The sequence below is a fragment of the Fusarium musae genome, chromosome 11, assembly GCF_019915245.1.
Source record: "Fusarium musae strain F31 chromosome 11, whole genome shotgun sequence".
NCBI classification, from domain to species: domain Eukaryota; kingdom Fungi; phylum Ascomycota; class Sordariomycetes; order Hypocreales; family Nectriaceae; genus Fusarium; species Fusarium musae.
The window spans coordinates 1,980,795-2,008,111 of record NC_058397.1 but is presented as its reverse complement, the minus strand read 5'-3'; the positions used below and the strand labels follow the sequence as shown (position 1 = coordinate 2,008,111).

At 47.9% G+C, this 27,317-nt stretch overlaps 8 protein-coding genes across 8 annotated transcripts; 2 read left to right on the top strand and 6 right to left on the bottom strand.

Annotated features, from left to right (window-relative positions):
* Positions 1–2,121: 2,121 nt before the first annotated feature.
* Positions 2,122–3,385, bottom strand: J7337_013788 (uncharacterized protein; the record flags this gene model as incomplete). The annotated part of the gene is made up of 3 exons (XM_044831264.1): positions 2,122–2,984; positions 3,037–3,145; positions 3,197–3,385. The coding sequence occupies 3 exons, from the start codon at positions 3,383–3,385 to the stop codon at positions 2,122–2,124; spliced, it is 1,161 nt and encodes a 386-aa protein (XP_044674539.1).
* A 763-nt stretch (positions 3,386–4,148) lies between these two features.
* On the bottom strand, positions 4,149–4,777 carry J7337_013787 (uncharacterized protein; the record flags this gene model as incomplete). Its single annotated transcript, XM_044831263.1, has 2 exons — positions 4,149–4,191; positions 4,227–4,777. The coding sequence occupies 2 exons, from the start codon at positions 4,775–4,777 to the stop codon at positions 4,149–4,151; spliced, it is 594 nt and encodes a 197-aa protein (XP_044674538.1).
* A 4,367-nt stretch (positions 4,778–9,144) lies between these two features.
* On the top strand, positions 9,145–13,286 carry J7337_013786 (uncharacterized protein; the record flags this gene model as incomplete). The annotated part of the gene is made up of 5 exons (XM_044831262.1): positions 9,145–9,533; positions 9,675–10,291; positions 10,754–11,360; positions 11,424–12,854; positions 12,905–13,286. The coding sequence occupies 5 exons, from the start codon at positions 9,145–9,147 to the stop codon at positions 13,284–13,286; spliced, it is 3,426 nt and encodes a 1,141-aa protein (XP_044674537.1).
* A 2,752-nt stretch (positions 13,287–16,038) lies between these two features.
* J7337_013785 (uncharacterized protein) lies at positions 16,039–17,697 on the bottom strand (the record flags this gene model as incomplete). Its single annotated transcript, XM_044831261.1, has 1 exon — positions 16,039–17,697. One exon carries the CDS (start codon positions 17,695–17,697, stop codon positions 16,039–16,041), a length of 1,659 nt encoding a protein of 552 aa, XP_044674536.1.
* A 756-nt stretch (positions 17,698–18,453) lies between these two features.
* Positions 18,454–20,214, top strand: J7337_013784 (uncharacterized protein; the record flags this gene model as incomplete). Its single annotated transcript, XM_044831260.1, has 4 exons — positions 18,454–18,686; positions 18,742–19,772; positions 19,825–20,077; positions 20,133–20,214. 4 exons carry the CDS (start codon positions 18,454–18,456, stop codon positions 20,212–20,214), a joined length of 1,599 nt encoding a protein of 532 aa, XP_044674535.1.
* Positions 20,215–22,024: 1,810 nt separating this feature from the next.
* Positions 22,025–22,855, bottom strand: J7337_013783 (uncharacterized protein; the record flags this gene model as incomplete). The annotated part of the gene is made up of 1 exon (XM_044831259.1): positions 22,025–22,855. The coding sequence occupies one exon, from the start codon at positions 22,853–22,855 to the stop codon at positions 22,025–22,027; it is 831 nt and encodes a 276-aa protein (XP_044674534.1).
* An 808-nt stretch (positions 22,856–23,663) lies between these two features.
* Positions 23,664–25,502, bottom strand: J7337_013782 (uncharacterized protein; the record flags this gene model as incomplete). Its single annotated transcript, XM_044831258.1, has 7 exons — positions 23,664–23,762; positions 23,834–24,501; positions 24,558–24,733; positions 24,801–24,882; positions 24,952–25,171; positions 25,227–25,396; positions 25,454–25,502. The coding sequence occupies 7 exons, from the start codon at positions 25,500–25,502 to the stop codon at positions 23,664–23,666; spliced, it is 1,464 nt and encodes a 487-aa protein (XP_044674533.1).
* Positions 25,503–25,917: 415 nt separating this feature from the next.
* On the bottom strand, positions 25,918–26,959 carry J7337_013781 (uncharacterized protein; the record flags this gene model as incomplete). Its single annotated transcript, XM_044831257.1, has 2 exons — positions 25,918–26,529; positions 26,591–26,959. 2 exons carry the CDS (start codon positions 26,957–26,959, stop codon positions 25,918–25,920), a joined length of 981 nt encoding a protein of 326 aa, XP_044674532.1.
* Between the last annotated feature and the right edge of the window lie 358 nt (positions 26,960–27,317).

Here is a 27,317-nt window from a genome sequence, read left to right as displayed (position 1 = left end):
ATATGTCATATTCAGCTGCTCCTTAGAACGCCATGTTTCTGCCCTGTCAATCCCCCTTGAACCTTGATGAGATTTTTAGGTTCCCTCTTTCCATGGCTTTTGCGAAAACCCTGATCAAATTCTTTTTCTCTATCAGATTTTCGATTCAACTTCTGCCCATCTAACTTGACTACAGCATGATGTCAACGCATAATCTTGAGCGAAGTGTTGGTGAACCATTTTTCACAGATGCCGAGGGAGGTGGACCAGCTGCTCAGCCGGTCACATTTCAGTGAGCTTTCAAGTTCACCAAACCATCAAGAGATATACTGACACTTGGAAAGCAACAATGCTTTACAGCATATACCAATCCACGATTTAATTGCAGATGAAGACGACCCCCCAGAGGAGGACCAGCATTCCACTCCTGAGGACTATGCCTTCTCTACGAAGACAAGCAATCTCAAACGCGACAGGGCCAAGTTCCTTCTTCAAGGCTATCGTGCAGTGGGAGTGAATGACGTGCCAGATAAAGAGCTCCTCAATTTGACAAGCTACATGGAAAATAATGTGAGGGTGATCACACCGGAGGTGTTAGATATTATACTGGAAAGCGAGACAAAGTCAGGGAGACTTGATGAATTCGGTATTGTGGATCTGCGTGCTCCATGTAAGTCTTTTGCATAACTGTGCATCCTGCCCAATTCATTGAATGTTATTGAACAACCTCAAGCGGATTCTTACGAAACCAAGATTCGAGGCGCATTTGATATGCCGTGCTTCAGTCCGCTCAAAGCTCTGATACCTATTAATGGCGACGAACTGTAAGCGCTGAAAACCGCGGATTCAGATTTCCTATTTATTAATTTATATTTAGTGAGCGAGGTTATTGGAATAAGTTAATATCAATTAAAGGCTCTCCGCTTCCACAGATCTTAAAAAAGCGAGTCTTAATCTTCCATTGTATGGAGACTAAATTTCGAACCCCTCAGTTTGTTTCTGGGTATGCTGAAATCCTAGGTAAGCCGGAGGGTCAAGAAATACTTATTCTAGAGGGCGGCTTCCTAGCCTATAAGAATTATCGGGGAGCTAACCGTAAGTGCAAAATCCGGGTTGGCTATATAAGCTGATTGATTTAGTGGTTCAAAGAAGTACTGAACACACAGATGCAGCAAATAGGCTTCTAGCAAAGAATACAGCAGTAATAAATTTAATAGGAAGAGCAAAGGGTCTTAACTTCTTTTAAAATAGTAGTTAGCATTATATTTAGTTCTTTATTATTTATCTTTTTCTTTTTAAATCTTTAATTAAAGCATTAATAGGATAACTGCCAGTCTTTAGAGTTCTTAAAAGCCTTAATAACTGTCTTGATATCTTGGGAAAGGAGGCAGGTACAAGCCCGACCCGGTACTTATTACTGCCCTGGCTTTAGTTCTAGGTTCTCTCTACTAGAATAAGCTCTTAGCTATAAGCTTTAACTATAAATAACACTTCTAGCCTATAACTTAAATATTAATACTATAATAATTAACTAATAGTTATAATATAAAGCTAATATAATATAAACTTAAATAATAACTCTTTAGCTAGCCTTAAAGGTTTATAAAGCTTTAATCCCTTAGCTAAGAAAGGTTAGCTTAATACTATAAATACCCTAGATCTTTAAGATAGGAGAGGTAGTAGCGGTATTGAGTTTATAAGTCAGTTATAAGGTTAGAAAATACACTTCAGGTTTAACACAATGCCGGCTTTAGTTCAATCACAGCGATGGCAGCCAAATAGATATCTTCAACTGGTCCATAATTGTATTTTCCACTCCTCACCACACCACATGTCGCTGCATTAAGCATGACATCTTGCTGGGGAGAAGGCTCTTCGGAGTGGCTCCGCCCACCAATCGAAGACCAGAATACGTTCAGCACCAGCTCTTCATTGATTGATACTTAAAGCTTATGACGCCTTAGCGAGATATATCAAGCTACTACACTGGAAAATCCCATTCAACTTTAGCTTTTGGAATGCAATATATATATATAGCCTTAATAAAGATAAGTCTCTTAATTAAAAGCAGAATAATGTGCTTTTGTGATCACTCAATCAGTAACCTTATTGGCAGACACCAGCTCTATATCTCCACCCCTTTTAATCATACCATACAGCATTGGCAGGCCCATTCTCAAGATCCAGGTGAGCAACTGCCGACGCACTCTTACCTTTGATCTTCCAAACTTCAATAAAGTTCGAACCACTATCAGTGATAGCAAAGAAATCCTCACTGAATGAAGCCGGCGACACAGCATTCGCAGAACCTCCGCTGTTGGTGGTTTCTTGCAAAAACAGCTGCTCCTTGATACCTCCAGTTTTGGCATCGAGGCTAAACGCAGAGACATATCCAGGAACTCCAGTCTTGCGAGACCTCGTGGCGGCGAGCAGATATTTAGGGGATGATCCTTCAGCGGGTGCGGAGAGCAGTACCTCGTCAGCCCAGTAAGAAGAGGAGTTGGTAAACCCTAGTGAAATAGTTAGTTCAGCCGGATATGTGTCGTGCGTTCGGACCGTACCAGAAGGAAGTAAACTGTAGGTCTCATTGCGAAACTCGAGTTTGCCAGTCTTTGTGTCCCGCTTGTATGCCGCAATGGAATTCGCTTCCTCATAAACAACATAAACCGATTTTCCATTTGGGTGAACAGTCAAATGTCTCGGGTTCGATCCTTCCTCGGCAGCAAGATATTGGACCTCTTCAATCTTGCCACTTTCGCGATCATAGGAGTGAACCCAGACGGCATTTCCCATGTCATCAGCGGAGTACAAGAAATCGTTCTTGGGGCTCAGTGCGGTTCCGTGGACGCCGCCTTTGGTGTTGTACGTCGCATTCGCAAAGCTCTTCTGGAGAGTGCCGGTATTATCCACAGATATGGCGACTGTTGGACAGCCGCCTCCGTAGGGTGTTCCGAAGACTGCGAAAGGAGACTTGGACGATGCGGTGATGAAGTTTGCGTTGTTGCCTGCATTTGAACTAGTCAGAAGAATGATTCCTGATCAGGAAGGGCTGCTTACAGTCTGAGGACAAGCTGACATTGCTCTTGTAGGTCAGCCCCAAATCCTTGGTGATCTTGTAACTTTGGAAGTAGCCAGTGGTTCCGACGTATAAGTTTTGTTTACGAGCCTAGATATTTGATTAGAACCGATCTGATATTGGTGTTTGGGCAGCACCTACGTCGAGTGCTATCCACTTCGACCCATCATCAGACGTCGATGAGATATTCTTCACCAAGGTCAAGGACAAGGCTTCATCATCGAACTCAAGGGCGGTAATTGTAGAGCCAGAGAAGAAGCCGGAAAACAGGTGATGGACTTCAGCGACAGCTGAACCGGCGAGCAGATGAGACAGGGTTCTTGGTAACATTGTGCTGAATCGGAAGCTGCGAGATATGATTAGCAATGTGCTTGGGAATTCATCGAGTATTTATTGTGCCAAGACAACTGGGTTTCCCGATTCAGTCCACTACGACTGCAACATATTGTGGTTTACGTATTATTGCCGGGACTATCTTCGCGTCTGTTTGGCTAATAAGACGCGGCCCTATTGCGCGGCAGCTTAATATAAACGCTCGTGATGTGGGAGAACCCTCGGTACTGTGGGGCCGGTAGTTGAAGGAGCGGAACTAACAAGCCGTTTGATACAACTCTGGCAAACTTGAACTGAGAGAATTGGTAAGAATATGCTTCAGATATTCTGTGATAAATATACAAAGATGGTACGCGTTTCAGCGTGTGATGAGTTGTGCGAGGCTGAACAGCCCAAAAAGGATTTAGCCCCGCAAGCTTAGATAGAGGTTATAAAAGGCCAAACGGATGCATAAGTAAAAAACATAGCATTTGTTGACCTTCGACCTACATGGTTAGCAACTAAAAGTTGTCAGTAAAATAATTCGTGAGTTCATGCATATGTAGGCGGTAGGCATAAGGGGCTAACGTGTTGCACCAAGGCAATGCACAGCAGCGATGACTTTGATGTTACTAGATCTAATTGATGTACTTAATTCATACTGGTAAATTGGTTTGTGTGACTGAATATTCGCCCTGAAGGGTCTACTGTCCCCATGCCTGATGTTGCGCCCCCTTGGCCTGCTTTGACCCCCTCAGTCTATGCTCCAATCTTTCCGACACTATACGTCCTCCCCAGCCTTTTCTCCTACATTCCAGTAGAAGCTCTCAGGTTACAGTTAGCGCGCGTTCGCTCTCACAGCGGCTCGTTGATCCACTTGCTCTGATACACCACGCCACTGCGTTTAAACAGCTGCGCGATAGGGCATCGTCGTTCGACCTCGGCAATGAAATGTTCAAACGCAGCATCGTCTGCATTTGTCTGTACAGTCACCTCCAAGTCTACGCTCTCCCAATTCGGGTTACCCTGCTCACCTCCAACAAACACCGCAGTGGGAAGTTGGCCCCTGACTGAGACGCGCCATTTGCCGAGGGTGAGCCCGTGATCCTTGGCTACAAGCGCGCCTGTGACTTGGTTGCACGAGCTGAGGCTAGCGAGGGTGTAGGCAATAGGTGAGGGGTGTGATTCCTGCCCGCCAATGACCTTGGGGGCATCGGTTGAGAATTTGTACGGCTTGTCTTTGACGGAGATGGTTTGAATGAGACCGCTTCCTTGGCATGAGATCTGAACTGGGAGGCGCTGGGAATGAGATGGAGAAGCACAGAAGTGTCGGGGATTGAGGGTCAATCTTGAAGAGCGCTGAGAGTTGATAAGCGCTCGCGACGTTGACTTGAGAAGGGCTTGAGACATAGCGAACTGAGATTTGAATACGAGATTTTGACCTTCGTCAGGGCGCATGGATAATTTGAATCGATAATATAATGTCAACGTGGATTCTAGCTTAAATACTCCTCAGTTTGCTACCCTGATGGCTTTCTCTTTAGGCCATATAACTGATTCAATCAGGCGTTACTGAACTCAAAGCTTAATACTAAATGCTCCGAAATTCCACTAAATCTTGCCGCCAAACACCACCAACCCGTCCACTTGGACGGGAGAGCAGCATGCAGGCTCTTTCTATACTGTCATCGGGATTCGTGGCTTTTCAGCCAAAAGTCAGGTCCTAGGCACCATCAAGGGCCAAAAGTGTATTTCCTCTATGTGTTCTTTTTTTGTGCGTTGGGGCTAAAGCCTCCTGACCACATAACCTTGTCACAAGTACCCGGATGGATTGTCATGAGTTGACAATCCCGATTACGGAGCTGATATTCCGAGTGCAGCGGCACATCCCTCCGCCGCGCTCACGCCGTCTACCCCATCGCCACAGTGCAAATGGTATACTCTGCCGATCGAGTCGTCGCAGATCAAGCTGCTCAATATGGCGCGTAAGCTGAGCGTCGCTGTTGTCGCATACTCGCCACTCAGCCATGGTAACTTTGTTGATGGGGATTTCAGATCATATCCACTCAGGTTTAGAAAGAAGAATCTCCCAAGGACTTGGCCCTCATAGACAACATTCAAGACATTACTGATGCTACGTGACGTACTGCCTCGCAGCTGACGCTGGCTTGGCTTCTGTCCCAGGACGATGGAATTATCCCTACTTCTGGGGCAACAAGGCCAGAGCGATTGGCCAAGAATTTGGCTAGTTGCAGGATCGAGTAAACGGAGAGGAGAAGGGTGCGGTGATAAAGGAAGTAAAGGATGTTGAGGTTATAGGTAGTCAATAGCCGGAACCGAGGTCCGATCAGTAATTTTGCATTTTCCGATATCCTGGCACTGAACGAGCTGTGTCAAGTCTCTCAGGGTCGAAATAAAAAGAGATGTTGCTTTATCTATTAAAAAGCAATTTAACAATCAAGTTGAGGCAACCAGTCCTGAAGATAATAAAGGCCGGTTGGAGCTTGTCAGTGCCGCCGTATGCTACTGACGCCCTCGCATCATGTAACAGAGCAATTGTGCTATTAACAAGCCAACCACGCTCTTCGGTGTGGGCCTAGAGAGAGGAACTTAAGAGATCTTTTTAAGTCTAGCGTAGTTCTAAGAAACACGGAAACCTCATTCCTAACATAAACCTCGTCATTTATTTTCAGAAGAACAGCCCATGTCGTTAGAAGGGACATCTATTAGTCTAAAGAGTCAGCATGTAAATAATACATTACTATGGCACTATTGGCAGTATTCCGTGTCTTTAGCCATAGCAAAGAATGCATTTTTATGCCGATAAAAGACACAGTAAAGAGGGACCAATCACGAGCAGTTTGTGCCGTTCTGAGCACATCTGTGTCATCCCACTTGTAGTCATTAGCTAGACGGACCCTTGTTACTACTTGGCTTCTAGCGCACCAATTCTAAGACATGACGTAACAGAGTCACCAAAACCCCGGTATTTCATAATGGCATTTGAATGATGGTATTTGATCTTCCTTGTTGTTGATCTTCCGACCGAAGAGCATGCCTTCCGGTTTCCACCTTTATCCATCCCTAACTTCAAGCCCAGTTATGTATATCTATTACTTTTAGTGTAGTACAATAAGCGCTGGGCCACAAGTCTCGACTGAAAACAACATATCTAGTTTACTACTTGGAATAATCTTCTAATCCCAAAGTTCAAAGTTTCCATTGTGAAGAAAAGGACCAAAGTACGACACATTCGCCCCGAGCCCTTCATGGATCAACAACATCCTCCAGAGGAAGAACCCATACAATTCCTCAAAATACCAGAGAAAAGTCCGCTCCGAATACAAAAAATGTTGAAGAACCAATCCAATGCAAAAAACCCGGGTTTCGACAATCAAGTTCTCGATGAACTCTCCGATCGCGATTTGGCTGCCATTTTCTGCAGCCAAGAAAGACAAATTGAAAGTCTTCACGAGACCGTCAGTAATCTACTTAGCCAGAATAAGCTACTGATTTCGAGGTATTACGATAGGATGAACGAATCAGTCTCTCTACGATCAAGGGTCTTGACTTCAAATCACGACTTGCAGAACGCTCTTCATGACTCGAAGGCAATGGCGTATGCTGTCGAGGAGCTTCAGAGTCAGATTTTGCAGTTGAAGCAGCCAAAGACATCAATGACCACGCCCAGATCCGTCATAGTAAACAAACTACTGAACCCGCCGCTTTCGACTGCCCAAGACTCTCATCCTTCCATGCCTATCCCACTTCAAATGGCTAAGGAGCTCAAAGGGACCCTCGATAGGCCGATGAATGCTGATGAAGCTCTCTATATTTACACCACATTCGAAAAATGGCTTGGTAGTGAAGCTCTGCAGTTGGTCATACTCGTCACCTGCTGTGTGTGCCAGAAAGTCAGGTTCAAGCAAGCTGCTGGCTTCTCGAAGCCTAGGCCTCTTAACGAATTCATCGAGAGGGACCTCAGGTTGGGATGCCAAAATCCTGTCTGTTCAGCCTGCTTTCTCAAATCAATTTTCTCGTCTTTAGCACGATTGAGAGAGACTTGGTGGAAAGCTCAAGACTTGGAGGTATACTTGCCATGTCCTTGTGGCTGCTCCCCTGCAGGAGTTCACATAAACGATCGCAGCTCTTTGTTGCAGGTATTGCAGTACCTAGAGAATGAAAAGGCCGAATTCTCGGTGATCAGAATGTAAGCTACAGTCAATAGCCTGGAAACAACAAAACAACTAATCCTGGACAGTTACGACACGATTCTGCAGCTAATGCAAACCCTTTATTTTATCGAACCCCGACTCACATCAGAAGCTAGACACGTGGCAGCACGCCTGCATTTCAAGATGATGAGAAATGGCTTAATGCATTCGCCCTTTGACCCGAGATATCGACGCCCAACTCGAAGGGCTGGATCGATGTTGAAAGAAGACTTCAGCCATGTTGAACTATATAACATCGACGACGGTCGGAAAACATTACAGGTCCCTATCTTCACACAATTGCTCCGGGTTGAGAAGACTCCCATTGCCTGCATCATCTGTGCGGAATCTATCTATAACGTCTCCTATGATGCTGTCGATGAATGGATCGAAGTCTGTACTGAATTCGATGGTGATTGGGTATGGAAGATCTCACGATTCCCCAAGATACTGCGTGCAAGGTGCAAACATTCAATCGACTTCTGCACGTCTTGCTTACAAAAGCATATTGGATCCCAGGTGGAGCGGCTAGACAAGAGCGCCTGCGACGACATCCGTTGTCCGTCTCCAAAATGCCAACGGTTGCTCACCTACGAAGAAGTACAACTATATGCACAGAGGGAGGCATTTTCCAAGTGAGTTTCTTCCATGCCTATACAGCATATTTACTAATGCCGTGACGATACAATGAATACCTGCAGCTCGAGGCGTTGCGCCGCGCTCTGTCTTTCCCATAGTGCTTAGCCGAGAACTAGCTTAGTCGTTAAATGCATGAATTGATCTTGGATTACTATGTTTTGTGCCCCCAATATAGCTTCATAATGTCCTTTACCCATCAAAAACTTTCAGTTTATTAGTTTCAGGTTAGCTAAACATAAGATAGGATAATCTTGGACATCTCATACTGGATATATCGATCTGGATGCTCATGTGAACTCTGACTCTTTGCCAGTATACCAAGTCGCTAAAGACTAACTTAGCCTGCGACTGTGCTGTGCGTGCTGTAATGCTGCTATCGGGGCCCCTCTCCGATGACTTTCCAGTCCTGGCATCAAAATGATAAATCATCACCATCGGCCCTCCCCGACCCTACACTCGCAATCAACACAACTTACCCATCTCCGCCATCAATACTCCCGTCTCGCAATCGATGGCAGACGGCTCCTCATCCGGAATAGCTCACGCACCCTTCCCCAGATCCCAATCCCGGGGCGTCACAGCATGTCAGAAGTGCCGCGCTCGAAAAACCAGATGCGACAATCGGAGGCCAACATGTGGCTTTTGCCTCAAGCGCCGTTTGGTCTGCGTCTACCCAGCAGATGAGGATCCAGGGTACGGCTTGTTCAACTGCCAGCCTCTCTTGTCCTGGTCTTACTAACCTAAGCAGCTCGATCAGTGGAGCCGAGATCCTACAGGCTATTCGCCCAGAACACACTTCCAGGTATAGGCAATTACCCTGTTCCAGACACAAGCTATCCTTAGCTCGCGTGGCTAGAGACTAAGTACACTAAAGCTCTGCACACTAAGAATCCCATTATAGATCTTGACGAGCTACATCATATGATGATACATGTTGCTGAGCACGGGTTCGACTGGTCGACGGGCGCATGCCTCGTGGCTTTGGTATGTGCTAATGCTGCCATAACGGACTCGCATACAGAAATTTTCACTAGTCCTGAGGTAACGCCTGAAAAGAAGGCCGAGATAGAACTATCGATGCAGTTCTGGAGCGTGGCTGTGAAGCGTCTTGGCTATGCATCAGCTCAGAACACTGTGCGGGCTGTTCAATGCCTATGCCTCGCGGGAATATGGTACATGCATCGCCTAGAGCCCTTCGAAGCCTGGAAGCACTTCAATCTGGCGGGTGCGGCCTGGCATACCCTTGGCTCGACACACGGGGAACTCTCGAGTCACGACGAATTCTCCAACGAGTTCAGCCTTATGCAGGCTCTGTGCTTTACAATCTGGAAGTCTGAATGCGAGCTGAGGCTATAACTCCCGCTACCGACTCCACCGATCCTCGGCAATGCCTATGTGCCCCTCGCGTTTCCCCAACCTCCGGACTTCGGCTCTCATCCTGATGCCAGTGATAGGGAGCGAAGTTGGTACTACTACCTCAGCGAAATCGCTGCGCGACATGTTATCAATCGCCTTGCGCAGATGAACTCGGAAGCGCCTGAGGTTCCTAGTGAGAGGCATGTGCGCCGCATGATTTCACAGGCCGAGATGATGCAGTCGCAGATATCAGACTGGCACTCATCACTCCCGCCAATGTTCCACTTCGACACTCCTCAAGGCTACACGGCGGATGCTGTTGCCGACTCCATGGTCTTTATTCTGCGGCACAGGTACATATCCCTCTGCGAGTTAGTCTCGCGTCCTTTCGTACGACTCTGCGTGGACCAGTTGGCAGATGAGATGGATGCTTCGCTACACGGCATAATCAGCTCGTACGCATCGCAGTGTGTACGGCTCTGCATCTTGAAACTCGATCAGGTCGTGGGGCATCGACACCAGGGGACTTGGTACGGTATTCGAGTGGCAACAAGCGCTGCGCTGATCTTGGCAGCTGTTGATAAAGCGCAGCGCCTGGCAGAAGAGGATGAAGCTTTTCGTCTTGTTCAGAGTGTGACGCTGCCTGAGACTTGGAGGGGCGCGGTCGCGCGGGGTGCAGCCTCGGTACAACAGTATCTTGATGAGCCGAATGGGGGTTGCTCTAACTTGAAACAGTTACCAGAAGGGGTAGTGCGAGGGTCGTTTCTCGGCTAATCATCTTTACCATATGACTCTTGGCTGATCGGGGAGACTCCCCGATACTTCCCCACTGACTCGACTCCATCAGGGGCATCCCCGAGGTCTTGCGCCTTACTCCATTAATGTTTATCCTTCACAAGATATATAAGTTGGGTAGTTAACGGCCTTAGCCCGTTTTGGGCGTTGCTCATCCTTGAGTCATTCTATCTTCTCAACACGCACATCTTTATACAACCATGGTTTTGAAACGAACGACCCATGATGATGTGCCCAACGGTTTTGATGTTGAACATGTCATTCAAAACGCATCTGTATCTGACAAAATATCTCTACTCTCTGGTGGGTAACAAACAGACTAACATTCTCCTCCCCGGCCTCAGACAACTTGACTTGCTAACTTGGCTTGTACTTTCTTCAGGCCGAGACTTTTGGCACACGAACCCCCTCCCAGCGTTCAACGTTCCATCGGTGCGTGTTAGCGACGGACCGAATGGCGTACGAGGAACAAAATTCGTCGACGGCGTACCAGCAGCCTGCTTGCCCTGCGGTACAGGTTTAGCAGCCACATGGGACCAGGACCTCCTATACAAAGCCGGCACACTCATAGGTGACGAGTGTATAGCAAAAGGCGCCCATTGCTGGCTCGGTCCTACAGTGTGCATACAGCGCTCTCCCCTCGGTGGCCGTGGCTTCGAGTCAATGGCAGAGGACCCTTATGCAACAGGCAAGCTAGCTGCTGCTTACATCAATGGCGTACAGTCCACAGGCGTTGTGTCAGTTATCAAGCACTGGCTTGCGAACGATCAGGAACATGAGAGAGTTGGTGTCAACGTTGTTGCCAGTGAGCGTGCGTTGAGGGAGATTCATATGCTTCCTTTCCAGATTGCGCTCAGTGATGCGGCACCTGGCGTTGTCATGGCTTGTTATAACAAAGTCAATGGCAAACATGTTTCAGAAAACCGGGATTTCCTTGACTCATTGCTCCGCGAGGAGTGGCAGTGGAAGGGCCTGATCATGAGCGATTGGTACGCAGCAAGCCCGCCTCCTCCAGAACTTTAGCTGATACTAGCATTTCCCTCTTGCTCTAGGTTCGGAACCTATTCCACTACCGAAGCCGTCAATGCAGGACTAGATCTCGAGATGCCGGGACCAACGAGGCAACGCGGCCAGCTACTCGACCTTGCCGTGTCAACTCGAAAGGTATCCCGATCAACGATAGACACTAGAGCCCGAAACGTCCTCGAGTTCGTCCAAAGATGCACAAAGGTTCCTGTCGCGGAAGAGGAAGGAGGTCGCGATTTCCCTGAAGACAGGCAGCTAAATCGAAAGCTCGCCGGTGACAGCGTTGTCTTACTAAAGAACGAAGCTCACCAACTTCCCCTTAAACGATGTTTCAAAAGCATTGCTTTAATCGGACCAAACATGAAGACGACTTCGTTCTGTGGAGGCGGCTCTGCTCATCTTCAGCCTTACTACACTGTTTCTCCCTACGAGGGGATCGTAGCCCAACTACCGCCTGATGTGGAGGCGCGGTACGAGGTCGGAGCGTCAGCGAATGGGTGGAATCCCCTTCTGCAGGGTGATATGATCACCACACCGGAGGGTGCACCGGGTATGCGAATGCGTTTCTACCGTCAGGGTCCAAGTGTGTCCGACCGTGAGATCATCGACGAGAGCCATCTGCCTGATTCCTCTTGGCTACTAATGGGCTACTCTCATCCGAAACTAGATAAGCTCTTCTACGCAACTGTAGAAGGCGATGTCGTTGCTCAAGAGTCAGGACCTTTTGAGTTTGGGCTCGCAGTTTATGGCTCTGCGCGACTTTATATTGACGGTCAGCTCTTGATCGATAATAGTATCGTCCAGCGCAGCGGGACATTCTTCTTCGGAAAGGGGACCGTTGAGGAGAAGGCTGAGATGCGTCTTGTTCAGGGCCAGAAATACCGCATCACCATTGAGTACGCGAGTGCGCCATCTTCCAGGCTCGTAAAGCCAGGCGTGGTCAACTTTGGTGGTGGTGCAGGGAGAGTTGGTCTAGCGAGTGCAATTGACCCTGAAATCGGGATCCAGAAGGCTGTCTCCGCAGCACTACAGTCAGATGTGACCATTCTGTGCGTCGGAATGACGAGGGATCAAGAATCCGAGGGCTTTGACAGGCCTCATATGGATCTTCCTGGATCGCTCCCTCGCCTTGCGTCGGCCGTTCTGGCAGCGGTTCCAGACGCCATTGTTGTGACGCAGAGCGGTACTCCTTTCAACATGCTCTGGTCTGAACAGGCCAAGACTCACGTACATGCTTGGCTAGCTGGAAACGAGACTGGAAATGGCATTGCTGATGTTTTGTTCGGCGAAACCTGCCCAAGTGGAAAACTCCCGCTTTCGTTCCCACGTCGCATACAAGATACGCCCACGTTTCTGAACTTTGGTAGTGAAAGAGGCCGTGTAATCTATGGTGAAGATATTTATGTTGGGTATCGGTACTACGAAAAGGTTGACCGAGAGGTCCTATATCCTTTTGGGTGAGTAAACACGACAAGACTCTGCAGGACAAACTAACTAATATCCACAGCCACGGTCTGTCTTATACCACCTTTACCTACGACAAACTGCACGTCACATCCTCACACGTGAGCTTCGAGATCACCAACTCTGGTTCCGTGGCCGGTGCAGAGGTATCTCAGCTTTACATCGCTGCCGACGAGACTACATCCTCAATCCAAAGACCTAAGAAGGAGTTGAAGGGTTTCAATAAAACATATCTGCAGCCTGCTGAGGTCAAGAGGGTAGAAATTCCTCTTGATAGATTCACTACGTCATTCTGGGATGAGGAACTACACTGTTGGGTGAGCGAGAGGGGTGTGTATAGAGTACTGGTAGGATCGAGTAGTAGCAAGATTTTGCTTACGGGGGAGTTGCATGTGGAGGCAACCACTAGATGGACTGGGCTTTGAAGAGTATATTAAATAGTATGAGACAGAACTCATACAAGCCGTTACAACATTGGCCAAGCTTTTAGCATATAGAGTCATTTATTCTTTGATCATGCGTCTCAGACCGGAATTAAATTGTTGAAAACAGTGTTCAAATCCAACAGTTGGGGAACTGAGTGATGCGTTAAGTGATGGTTTCCCTGTCGACTCGAAAGATTAATCAAAGAACAAGTTGAAATAAAACCACATTGTAATTGATTTTTTTATCAGACGTGCTTCATTTTGTCCTTGGAAGCATAACAGTCTTATTTTCAGAACACTGTGAGACACCCGCGAGGGTCAAAGCGAGCGACTTAATCTATGGGGTAAGATTGCACGAACGAGCCACTAGGGGGGCACTCCGGAAGGCTAACGGCATTGAGCCTCGGTTCTGGGATAAACCTTGTTAGCGTATGCAACCTGCTGACAGGCGGTGGAAGAGTGTCTAAGTGTCTAAGTGGGTTTTGTATCGGGGAGCTCCGCCGACGGTTTCAAACCTCATCATTCCGATGGCCATCCCATGGACGCATCTAAAGTAAATGGCCTCGCGTTCTTAGGCTCTTGAAATCCCTTATATCTGGGATACTCAGGCATCGACTGATATCAGTGTGTGCTTATATATGACTGTCATCCATCGACTGACATTGCCTATGCCCTGACCATCGACATCGCGGTCCAGACATGGCCAGTAACATCCAATCAAGTTCACAGGATACCCTCCCTCCAACATCAGCCATGGCAGAAAAGCACAAACCTGAGGCCTCGCCTCAAACTCTCAGTCATCATCTGGATTCGGACGGTCTACATGATCCTGATATGCCGTTGAATTGGTCAAAGTCCAAAAAATGGACTAATATCATGATAGTATCTATTCTGACACTCCTAACGTACATGCTGTCCTCAAAATGCCCATTCTCTTCCATTTCGCTAACAAATCCCCATCACAACAGCCCCTTTGCATCATCCATGATTGCACCAGCAATCCAACCTATCATGGACGAAATGCACGAAACAAATTCCAACATAGGTTCATTCATGGTATCAATCTACCTCCTAGGCTACGCCTTTGGGCCTCTCTTCCTCGCCCCGCTCAGCGAGATATACGGCCGTCTCCCCATATACCGCATCTGCACGGTCACTTTCCTACTCACAAACATAGCATGCGCTCTGTCGATCAACATGCCTATGCTCATAGTATTCCGTCTCCTAACCAGCTTGGCGGGAGCATGTCCGTTGACCATTGGACCTGCGAGTGCTTCAGACTGTTTTTCTCAGCAGGAGCGTGGTCGGGCTATGGCTATTTGGAATATGCCTGTTTTGCTGGGCCCGAGTCTTGGGCCTGCTGTTGGTGCATATGTCTCGCGAGGTCTGGGATGGAGATGGAACTTTTGGCTGCTTATCATAATGGTAGGGAATCATGCCCCTGGTGGCTTTGTACCCTGGTTGTGTTGATATGTTGTTACAGACTGGTGCTGCGCTTGGTGTCTGCGCCTTCGTACAAAAAGAGACTCATGCTCCAACGCTCGAGAAAAAGAAACAAGAGGCAATACGAACGGGGCGCAACAATGAAGACGTTTCACCCACTACACCGCACGGACAGCTCATCAGGAGGGGCCTGGCCCGCCCATTGAAGAGGCTTTTCTTGTCACCGATTATCTTCGGTCTCTCATTTCTGACCGCGATCGCCTATGGAACTCTATATCTTCTATTCACGACAGTCTCCGAAACCTTCAAAACAAAATACGGTATAATCACCAACGTCGGTCTTATCTATCTTGGCTTCGGATGCGGTCAGATTGTTGGACTCGTACTCTTTGGCATCGTCTCAGATCCAATTCTGAGAAGAATGGCCCGAGGCGGCGAACTCAAACCCGAGTACCGTCTGCCCCTCATGATACCGTGCAGTGCGATAATTCCGATCGGCCTGTTGGTATATGGATGGACGACAGAGTATGGAGTCTTTTGGTTTGTACCTGTCATTGGTACATTCATGATTGGCTTTGGGATGATCACTGTGTTTACTTCTGTGAGCACTTATTTGGTAGATGCTTTCCCGACTTATGCTGCTAGTGCTACTGCGGCCAATACTGTACTGAGAAGCATTGGAGGTGCGCTTTTGCCTCTTGCTGGCCCAAAGATGTTTGATCTTGGGTCTGGGCTTGAGGCTGCATTATGCGAAAATAAAGAGAGGGCGTCGAGCTGATTGAGAGAGCTCGGGTTGTCCCCGAACGTCGCGTGCAGGGTTTATGAATGAAGTAAAAAATCCGGGGCATACTAGTCAAGAGTGGCCTAGCGCGGGGATTTTCAGTGTAGATGTCATTCATCCAATTCTCACCGGTAAAAGTCCTACCCTAGATGTCTTAGGTTAAGAGTCTGTGGAGATGCTTGACCCAGTCCTTTACTCCAAAGATTCTCTATCATTTATTGCCTATAACTATCAAGCATTATATAGATCCACCACTGATTCCCATCATTCCTTAGCAGATTGCATTAACTGGAGCACACCGGTCACGTTTCCGAAGATCTTAGGTACGCAAGCATCGTATTTCCAAGTCCCTTTTGTGTCAGTGACGGAGGAGAAGGAGTGAATGAATAGAAGTTTCGACACTAGCGCACAAATCTAAAGAACACCAATAAACACACACAGGCAATGTTTTCATTGGCCAGTCAGTATGCGTCATGGATGGTGGACACTTCGTATCACAAATACTCTTAATTCTTAGCTTATGATCTATTATACGACCAAGTCATCAGAAGACCTCTTGATCCACCGATGGTCTAGCTCATCCATCGTGATCTTCCCCACGCCTCTCGCTTTGACCTTCTCCCGAAGCGTTGTCCTGAGCAGATACGTCGGCGTACAGCTCCAAGCATGGCACCAGCTATTATTCCGTACATCCCCATACGGACTCGCCATGCAATCCTCGGCATCATAACATTCCCAAAAGGTGTCAGCTCCTGCCTCCACCATACCTCCCCAATAAGACTTGATAAGATCAACGCACTCATCATAGCATCCGAGCAGCGCAAGAGCGTCACAAACATGGTGCCACAAATATGGGGTTAGTGGCTTTACAGCATCTGGATGTGCAAGTGTGGCGAGGAGAGCTTTGCGGGCGATTTCTGGAGGGAAGGCTTCGCAAAGAACTAGCCATGCAGCGGAGGCGTAGCTGATTTGCTGAGATTCTCCAGACACAAAGACACCATCTTTCAGGAATGTGTTTGCAGCATCTGTCATCTTAAGGATCAGTTCGTCGAACGGAGGCTCCTTATTCAGTCGTACAGCGAGCTTATTCGTAGTTTTCAGACAATAAAGTAACACGCCATGGGCTCCCGCATTCTTATCAAGACCCTTTGCCCAGTCCAGGAAAATAAACTGCTTGCTGCGTTCGGCCTCGAAAACGTAGGAGGTAGTATTGAGGTTGCGCAGCAGTCGCTTTGGGCAGTCGAGAACAGTCTCCCAAAGAAGATGCCCAGTTTCCGTGTCCCCAGAAGCTTCGACATAGTCATACACAATGGCCGCAAATAGAGCGTCATAGTCGGCGATATAGTCTGTTGAAGCCATCAACTTGGGCTTCTCGAAAATGCAGGCTGGCAGCGAGCCATCCGCATTTCGGACTGCTGGGAATTGGAAAAGACATCTCTTGACAAGATTGAAGTCCCGAAACGTGCTGTAGTTTGCTAGCGCTTGTAGGCGGAGGTCTCCAATCCACAGCCTTCTATCTCGTCGTGGGCCATCTTCGAATACAGTCTGCATACAGTCGCGCAGCGTGGAGATGCAAATGTGGTCGATTTCCTGCAGAAGACTATCTGGGAACTTAACCGCTTCGATTTGATGGTCTTGGCTGACGGCGCTGACCGATTTGCATTGGACATTCGAGAACGACACCTTGAACTTGGGGGAGGTATCGATGACTTGAACACGTAGGTATCGGAAGGAGTGCCGGCGTGGGAGGGTTATGGTCTGCGGACATAGGTCGATATTGAAGATCTCGTCGGGAAGCCAAGCTGTGCTGATCCAGGTATTCACATCGTTCATATCCATCGTCACATCGAGCGGCGACTCGCCAAAGGTGAGACGAAGCCGGCATGGAGCATCCATGTTTTGCCCAACGTAGTTCAAGTGAAATGAGAGAAATCCGACCATATGCATGCCGAAATCGAGAATAAACTCGGATCCCTTTCCCCAAGACAGCGAGGATAGATCGCTGATGTCATTGTCAACAGTACGAGCCTCGACACCGAAGAATGACGGGCTGGCTTTCTCGAATCTGATAATCCTTTGGGGAAGTCGGATGCATCGATGAAGCTTGGGGAGCAAGTCATTCGCGATGCGTTCAAAAGTTTGAGGCATGGTTCCTGGCGGCACGGAACTGCTTGTATCCTGGAGCATGTTGTCTGGAGAAGATGGTATACACGGTAGCAAGCGGGAGGATAACTATCCAGAACAACTGATGATTGAAAAGCCGAGAATAGCGATTCTCGCTCCCAGATAAACCGAGATTGATAAACAATTCCAACGACATGGTTCAAGAGACTGAGTTATGACCCTATCACTTATCCGCATCCGATTAGAGGTCGGGGAGGCTCCCCGATATCTCGGAACCTCGTCAGCCAATCAACATAGCCCAATGAGAGTTTTGGCTTCGCGGAGTCTCCCCGAAGTTACTCCCATATTTGACAACATCAGAGTTCTAGAGCCGCCACTGAGCAAAAGCTTCAATATTTCTGCACAAGTTTCGCGGTAAGATCCAGCTGGAAAAATATTGCAACCATGAAGCGTGCATTCGAGCCTTTGCATCGCCAGTAGTTCACATCACGCGCCTCACACGTCGATTGGCATAAGCGGTTAATATCTTAACCAGAGATGCAGTATCTTTCATGGCCGTGATCCTACAGAGCCTGGCTACCTGTACCCCACATCGTCCTCTCAGCTGCCACGAGACTCAAGGAACAGACTCCAGACTGTGGCACTGACCTCCGCCCCCGGTATTCCTCCCCGACATCTTGTGCAAAACCCTTACGACAACCCCATGGGGAAAAACATTAGATCCAATCTGTCGGATCACAGCAAAATACTTAAAGGCATGCACCCGACACCTTGTTGAGCAACATCACTCGCCATCCTCTCAATTCATCAACAGCCAAGATGTCTTCCATCAAGTCCAACCAAGAAGTTGATACCTCCAAGCTCGATGATGAAGTCGGCGAATTCCACGTCGAACAAGCCTTCAAAGCCTCCGACGTCAAAGTCCAAGCAGGCCAGCTTTCCTCGGGCTATGAGTCCCTAAGCTTGTGGCAAACCGTCAAAGTCTTCAAAGTTGCTACGGCGTATTGCTTCGCAGCTGCGTTTAGCGCTGCTACCGACGGCTATCAGATCGGGTAGGTGTCTCTATCTCTATTAACTACAGGTTCATGTCGTGCTAATCCGAGCCAGTATCAACGGCAGTATCATCGCCAACAAAGGCTTCGTCCATCAATTTGCGACTGCGACCAATGCCGACGGAGACGAATACCTCACTGCTCCTATCCTAGCTGGATGGAGTTCTATCATGTCCGTTGGTCAGATCATCGGCATGTTGACGATTCCCTTCCTGTCTGATAGATATGGCCGCAAGACAGCAATGTGGACCTATTGGACTATCCTTGTCAGCAGTGTTCTGTGCGAGACTCTAGCCAGGACTTGGCCAGTTTGGCTCGCAGCTAAACTCCTCGCGGGTGTCGGAGTTGGCAGTCTTCAATCGACTCTGCCAGTCTATATCTCAGAGTGCGCACCTACCCGCATCCGCGGAGGCCTTCTTATGTGCTACAGTCTTTGGTGGACTATCGGATCTTTCTTCGCCTATATCGCTCTACAGCTACTGAACCGAAAGAACCCAAACATCTGGCTCACACCCATTTATACTCAATGGGCTCAGATCGGTATCATGTGCATCATCTATGTCTTTCTCCCAGAGTCACCCGCCTGGTGCGTCAGTCGCGGTAACGCAGATCGCGCCAAGAAGCAGCTACTCAGGCTCAACCGCGGCGTCGTCGACTATGATGAAGAGCATCAGTATCAGATCATTGTGCAGACCTTTGAGCACGAGAGGGAGGTCGCAGCTGTGCAGAAGAAGGAACATTGGTATGCCATCTTCCGCGGAATCGACGGTTTTCGAACTGTCATCTCTCTATGGCCCAACTTGACACAGCAATTCATCGGCCTCACTCTTTTTGCGACATTCGGAACCTATTTCTTCCAACAGGCCGGCCTAGCGGATCCTTTTACGATCAAATGCATCACGTCTTCTATCAACATTACCACGCTATTGATCGTTGTCTTGGTGGCTGACAAGATTGGACGACGCCGCATTTCATGCTACGCTACGACGCTTTCGTGGACATCCTGTGTAGTCATCGGAATTCTTGGTCTCGTCCCCAGAACAACGGCGACTTCAAACATCTTTGTCTTGTTTGTATGCCTCTGGAGTAAGTTTCCCCCTCTATCTGATGATCTTGCCATGTTACTAACAGTCTTTAGATGTTGGAATGATCTCCAACGGCGCTGCTGGTTGGGGCTTCATCGCCGAGATTTCTTCCCTACGTCTTCGACCTTATACGGCTGGTTTTGGTGCTGCCTGCACTTGCGTTGCTGGAGTCATCATGAACGTGCTCACTCCGTACATGGTCAACGCCAACAAGTGGAACTGGGGCTTCAAGACTGGATGGTTCTACGCTGGCGTCGGATTTCCCTTCCTTATCGGCACATGGCTTCTACTTCCTGATACATCGGGGTTAGTAACAGAAAATGACACACTCTACATGACATTGTGTACTAACATACATTAGTCGATCTGCAGCTGAGGTTGATGAGCTCTTTGAGAGGAAGATCAAGCCTTGGAGATTCAGCAAGCCCCAGATCACAGCATGATTATGAATTGCTGTCAGATTGGTATGCTAAAGCTTAGACTATTGCGCTAACAGTAGCCTCTAATGGTTTAAGATTTATACACAATTTCTATTCGGTATAAAAGTTAGCTCTTTGTGTTAGTGTACTAGCAGTTAGGCTTTCCCTTCTTTCAAGTGGGCTTTCATCTTTGTAATAGCTCTCTCGAGGGGCTGCTTCTTATAGTGTCAACTACTTGTAATCCATTGCAATGTTTATACTCGTTCACTAGCTTTAATAACGCCCGCAATTGCTCCCCTTCTTCTCGTTCTCCAAAGCTTAAGCAACTAGACGTGATGGGTTACTGAAAGAAGCCAATAATAAGAGAGTGAAATGCTAACAAAGAGGGTGGGAGATAGTGAACATCGAATATATCTCGCACATATTTCAACCAACTTATAAATATCTTCAATACTAAACGATATTAGTGCAAGTCCATGTAAGAATGTTTATGAGCTCACTTTCGGGATCACAGACTGGAACACCAAATGCTGAAAATCGCGCGCGTAGTCCCCGTCGGCACAGCCCATGACCGAAGTGGACCATGGGCCCTGTTGCAAGATTTGGTTATACTTATTGTACAGGTCGATCAATTTTGGCTCAAACTTTGTGTTGTACTCAGTCTTGATCTCTGTCTCGCGATCTGTTGGAGGAAGTGTGGTGATTCTTCGAAGCCACGGACCTGTGATGGGATCAGAATTGAGTCGATCAAAAGTCCTCTCATGTGGCTTCTTGGTATCCTCGGAACGAAGCCCAACCTCTACAAGAAGTTGGACATTCTCCATATCTGGGATGTCAGGCGACTTATAGATTGGTTCGGCTTGCCACTCATCTTGGAAATGCGAGAACAGGGCTCTTTTTTCCCAGGCCCATCGCCTATCCCTTCGCAAAAGAACACTTCTGACTTCGGCATCGGAGGACCCCTGTTTGAAAAGGTGAAATCGGTACACGACTTTATAGAGTCCAGTTTTTCAAGCCAATTCCTTGAGATTTACAAAGGGTCTTTCAGCTGTACTAATTTGATCGACCTGTTGCACTTCAATTTGCTGGTTGGTTTTAAGGATCACTCTGAAAAACTCGAGGGCTTTCCTTTTCTAAAAGTTGGTAGCCATGTTTGGGTGAAAAGAGATGGAATAGCAATATTGCGTGACTTTGACTCGAAGAAGCTTTTTTACGGGCTAACTCCGTGTGACGATTTGCTGTATTGCAGTCACCTACTGTCTTTTCCAAAACCTTGCATACTGTATAGGTAGCTGGACTAGCAGATTACTTGGCCCTTTGTTTGACCCGAACTCAGAGTAAGTCCATAACGATATGCAGAGGCTGATGGGGGCTGGCTGAAGCGATCTTGCGGGTGACCCAACCAAGCTCACTTAGCAGGCCTAGGCTGGGGAACTGGAACCGTGAACATTTCCCGACTTGGAGGCTGAATAGATACGACCTGACCTGCAGGCAGTCCGTACTGGGTCGACCCTCAGCCGCTTCGGAAGGAGGATAGGATATGACTTGAGCTGGCCAAGAGAAGCCCTAGTTATCTGAAAGCTTGGTTCCTCGCATTGGCAGAGGTAAAGATTAGGCCATGGGTTGATCATACTCTCTATATCTACCGTAAGGTAGCGTGGTACAAGTTGGAAAGTCTAGCTATCTGAAATGGCATATATAAATCGTCGGGGGGGATATCACAATTGACTTGTCATTGGATCTCAAGGGCAAATGCCCAATGGAAAGGAAAAGCGTAACTACAGAATCTAAATAGATTTTATCTGCATTGTTTCTGAATCTTAACGATTAGGCTCTAAGGGACACTTGCTTTCTCTTCAGATTCCCATCCCTCAACCTTGCGAGACCTGCAAAATCGCACTACTCCATACTTCCTACTTCCTGGCTGAGGATCGCAACCAAAGAAGTCATTCGTAAATGGAATTCCCCATCCGTTACGAACGCGCTCTTTGACTTTCCAAGCGATGTTTCCGTCATTTGTCAAGTCTCTACCACCATATGTAATCTGGCGAACTGTAACATCCCCGTTGTCCAGCTCCGACTTGCACTGCTGGAGTTCATTCCAGTTGGCATCTCGCTCAAGTTTGCATCGATCCAATTGCGACTGCAGCTGGGCATTTGATGATGACAATTCCGACACCCTGTTGCTGAGGCTTGATGAGTTGCTCTTCTGCTGATCTAACTGTGACTGCAATTGCTCGTTTGATGATGATAATTGCGATACCCGGTTGCTCAAGCTGGACGAATTGGTCTTGAGATTGTCGATCTCGGATCTGGCGGCAGCTAGCTCACTTGACTTGGCTGTCAGATCACGTTGAAGGACGTCGGTAGTTGACTTCGCTTCTGTGCTCTGGGCTTTGCTCGTAGTGGCAAGTTGTTGCGCTTCTTGAAGTTGAGCTTTCAGTGTAATGATCTCGGCTCGACATGCGGCCAGATCGTCGGCATCCTTTGCAGCTTTGGCTTTGGCGTCAGCAGCTGCCTTATCTGCAGCGTCTCTCTTGGCCTTTTCCGCCGCAATTTTCGCGACTCTAGCCGCAGCAATGTTGCTGCTGTGATCATTTGGTCCCAGTTCAGAGACTAACGCGTCATTTGCGCCGCTGGGATCACGATGTTCATTGATTGCCATCTTATACAAGTTTCCGGTGTGCGATTGAAATATTAGCAAGAGCAATTATGGGATGTGAGTATTTCCAAATTTTGATTTCGGACGTTGTAGAGTGGAGAAACTGAAGAGCAATGAAGTTCAAAAATTCAGAGTCGGGGGGGGGCTCTCTGACCCTGAAGAATCAGTTCATGTGCCGACCTACATCATCAACTATACGTCACGCGCTGCCTGGAAACTAGAATGCCTTGGAATGAACGAATTCGATAGTTTCTACTTTATTGTCTTGTAACAGCCTGACTGCATGAAGCGTTTCTTGGAGACCTGAATCACATACGAAAGAGGTTAGATCTCAGCTTTCAGCTACAAAGTGGCGGCCAAAAACTGTGCACGCCCTCTGGGGCACTCTTCTCAAGTGTTATCGCATGAGCGTGACTTAGTCCGACCTGAATTCCTGCATGAAGCAGTAGGTACACATGATGCCCCTTGTTCTCATTATAGGACTCGTTGTAGGATCTGGAATGGTCCATTGTTAGCTCTGCGTATAACCAGGTTTCACTTACTGTTTGTGACCTGTCAAAAACAGCATCAAATAAATCATGCATCATTGTCGGTAGCTTTCTCGAAAGCCAGATGATTCACGCCGACTCAAAGGCCTTCTTCCCATTATCGTGTTCACAAAGTAATTAAATCAATCAATCTGGAATATGCGAAGGCGATGATGGGGCGAGTCAGCATTATCATGAGTATGACGACATGTAGAATTCGCAAGAAATGCATTAATTATCAAATGAGACTAAGAGGCAAGACGCAAAATCCTATTAGTTACAGCCTACATTCGTCCGCCCGCCTTCCTGATCATGTTAACTTGGCGGTTCACTTGATCCAGATCACTCTCATCCTCTAACTCCTTCTTAATAGGTTCTCCGACCTAACCACAGATGCGCATTAGTAAAGTGTCTATCATCAGACAGACATAAGTGAAAGTTGAACGGTACTTACGGGGAGGAATTCTTTGAAGAGAAAGGGACTGATATGGGGCTGGATTCTGTCTTCATCCATTGCAGCCTCAGGGAACTTGGTCAAGATGTTGATCTCTTGAACGATGCGTATCAGGATCATACGAACCATACTGCGTGCGTTTTCCAGACCTTGAAGAGTCGGAGGAAAGTCTTTGTTAACATTGAAAGGCTTCCAGATGTACGGGCGATCTCCTGGCTGCTGCTTTTGCTCCTCAACCTTTTGGGCAGACGTATCATTGCTGGACGTAGGCTCAGCATCTGAACAATCGTTACTGGTGCTGGAAACCGGAGTGGCGACAACTGTGCCATTCGCATCAGCGGGTGTAGCAGGTTTGGCTGCTTCTTCAATCTTCTTCCTATTCTCGTAAGCAGAGATAAGTCGGCTCTGTCCTGCAGACACATCATATGCCAAGACTTGGAGGTTTTTGGCAATGGTCTTGTAGTCAAGGTATGCTTCCTGGAGGATAGTAGAATACACACCAGCCATCTCGAAAGCGGGCATCTTAAGCCCACCGAAGTGGGCATGGTAACTGCGCAGAGCAGTATACTTGGTCAAAATCGCATGGGTGCGCATGGGAGTCTTGGCGACAAGGTGAGGAAATTGCAGAGCGGCTTTACGCATGGTCTCGAATGTCCAGTCCTCGCCAGCTAAACACAGATTGTCAGCTGTCAATTGTGGCTGCAAGGCTCTACCCAAAACTCACGCTCCTTGAGACCCTGGCCACCACCAGTGTAACTGACGGAGATAGTAGTCTCATTCTCATCTAGGAAGCTCATGTCGTCTTTCCTGAAATCGATAGCCAAGGCACCTCCGTTTGTGGCGTCTTTCTCCCCTTCAGCCTCTGTTGCCTCCTTGGTCTTTGTGAATTTAGCTGCGGCCCTGCGAGACTCAAATTTAGCATCAACCGTACAACAACTTGGATGAGAAGATCGAGTTGGATGCATACTTTGCCTTGATTTCACGAGATTTGTCTTCAGTCCTGGCCTTGACGGAAATAACAGCAGTGAATGTGCCGCCCTCTTGATAGCCTGTACACCTAATTGTCAATATCACTCCGCAAGCCAACATATGGCAGTCGTGAGTAATAGGGGACATACCGGACACAAAGCAGTCACCGTAGACCTCAGTAAAGTTCTCAGCACTGATGCCTTCGATCGGTTGGAAATTGATCAGGGAATGGTCGTAGATGACTTGGTTCACGACCTTGACAGAGATCATGAATGTTGCATCTGCCTCCTTAACCTTGGAGGTATTTAAAAATCCAACTTTGCCCTTGGCATCAAATGCGTCATATTTGATTGAAAAGGCAGCGTTGACCTGTGATATGTATATGATTAGGTCTACAGTAAAGCGAGAGCTTCATACAACTTACATTCATCTCGTTGGTCACATCTGTGACCTTATCAACGATTGAGGTCTTGTAGACAACATCCTGGGCAACAGGTTTCTCTGGATCTGGTTCTTTCTTGTCTGGAACGCTACCATCTTTGGAGGATGTAACAGCCCCATTGACACAGATTTGTTGAGTAAACGAATTGAAGCCTTTGAAGTTTCTGTATTAGCGATATGTCATCAGGAGGCTGGGGCGGAAGTATAAACCAGTTCCCAGCTGCATGGCTGTGTTAAAGGGGGCTAGAAGGGTTGCCATTTCGTAATTGATTACAAGTACAGTTCTCCAAGATCTGAGATACGCTGAGAAAGTGCGAGCATTGAGATTGGGGGATAGAGTTGAGAAGTGATCTAGCAGGCTACACGAACATATTTGGCAGTTTGATAAGGCTTTTGTTAGACAGGTAAAGGTTTAAGCTGCCTGCTATGGACTGAATGCCTGTCATTGTGACAAACCCAGAGGCATTCCAATACTTGCGCCTGGTTACAAATGTGGTATAGTTTCTGCGATAAGGATAGCTGAAATAACTCTCACTCGTATGATCTGCCAATACTGTATTGAGTTTACCACGAGTCACTATCAGAATTGGTTTAGGCTTCAGCTGCCATGTCAATCTAGTTTTCAGCTGTAGGGGAGAAGCCACTTTACTATCTAACCCTCACTCAGCTCCGGGTCATTCTCTTGGTGCACAGATGGCGTCTCTATAGTCTCGGAGTCCAGCCCAAGGGAGCATCAACAGTTCCAAAACCAGACCAGACCTGCAAAGTTCGTCACATTTTTCCCAAGGCAGCTGTGATCCGCTGGGGCCTAGATCCAGGCTTTTCAGCTTAGCCAAAACACGCCCTTGCAGTTCTGCTCCACGCTGCCTATTGGCAATTGAGGTCTCTACTGCTGTTCTGTAGCTGCCGTAATTGCTGGCTTCGACCTTTGCCTGGTATGCGTCCAGCGAATCGAAAGCGGCCAGATTTGCCGCCCCCGCTGACGAGTAATTGTCGTCGTTCTTTTTGATGCTGTCTTCGTAGCTGAGAAATAATAAATGCACTTCAAATGAGATATCGAGGCGCTCTGACTCGCCTTGTGACGCTCCGGTACCCCACATAACGGTTGAGTTGGTGCCGCCGAGAATGTAGCCACCAACGAAATAGTCTCCGAATTTGTCGCGAAAGGCGGCGCATGGATCATCAGAGGTTCGGAGGATGCGAGTGGCGTCTTCGGAGAGGCTAGGAAAATGGGCTAGGGTGACTTTCCCGCAGCGGAAGCTAGTGTGGACACTTGCTTTGTTGTGCTAAAAGAAAGCTGAGCTGCTATTCCTGATCTAGGACCATAGTCTAGGGGATGCATCTTACACTTTCATCCTGGTTTGAGTTCTTGCTATACTGACCCCTGGCTGACCCGCCCATCACTGACCCACCGATAGACCCAGCAATGTCTGCTGACAAGTCGCGGTGAGAATTGCTGGAACCACTGACCGTGGCTTGGTTGACGACTCCCGTACGTGTCTCTGTATAAATGAGAGGCGTTGCAAGGAGGGAGTCCATTCCAAAGGCCATCTCCTCCTCGCCGAAGCGGAATTGCGAGCCTTGTGACTCAAGCAAGCATTTCCCGACCTGTATATAAGCATTGGTCCAGGGTAGTGCAAGGGGCATCTGGGTCGAGACCGCATAGCGCAGTGATGGCTGGGTCGGGTTTTGTGGGAAATCCGTTTCCAGTGTCATTTTCGGGGCGGCAAAGAAAAGTGATGATGTACGAGCTGCAGTCAAGCATGCTGGGGAGTCAATTGTGCTTTGTAGATGGCTCAAGTCTGTTTGGTATTTCAGCTGCTGTCAAGTGTCTAAGGCGTTTAATAGTTTATCAGTAGCGCGTTCAGCCCCGCAAGCCCCCGCCTGTCCATGAACCGCAACCCCTTGTGATAGCTGTCGCATCATGCGGATGCCAATCTGTGTCTAGATCTGGTTAGCCGCGCGAACTTGGGCGAGCTGACCAGTGTCAAGCGAAACAAAGAACGCGAAGAGTCAAGCGTCAAGTACAGAGTCTACATACCAACAGATAGACCAGAAAAGCCTGGTTGGAGAA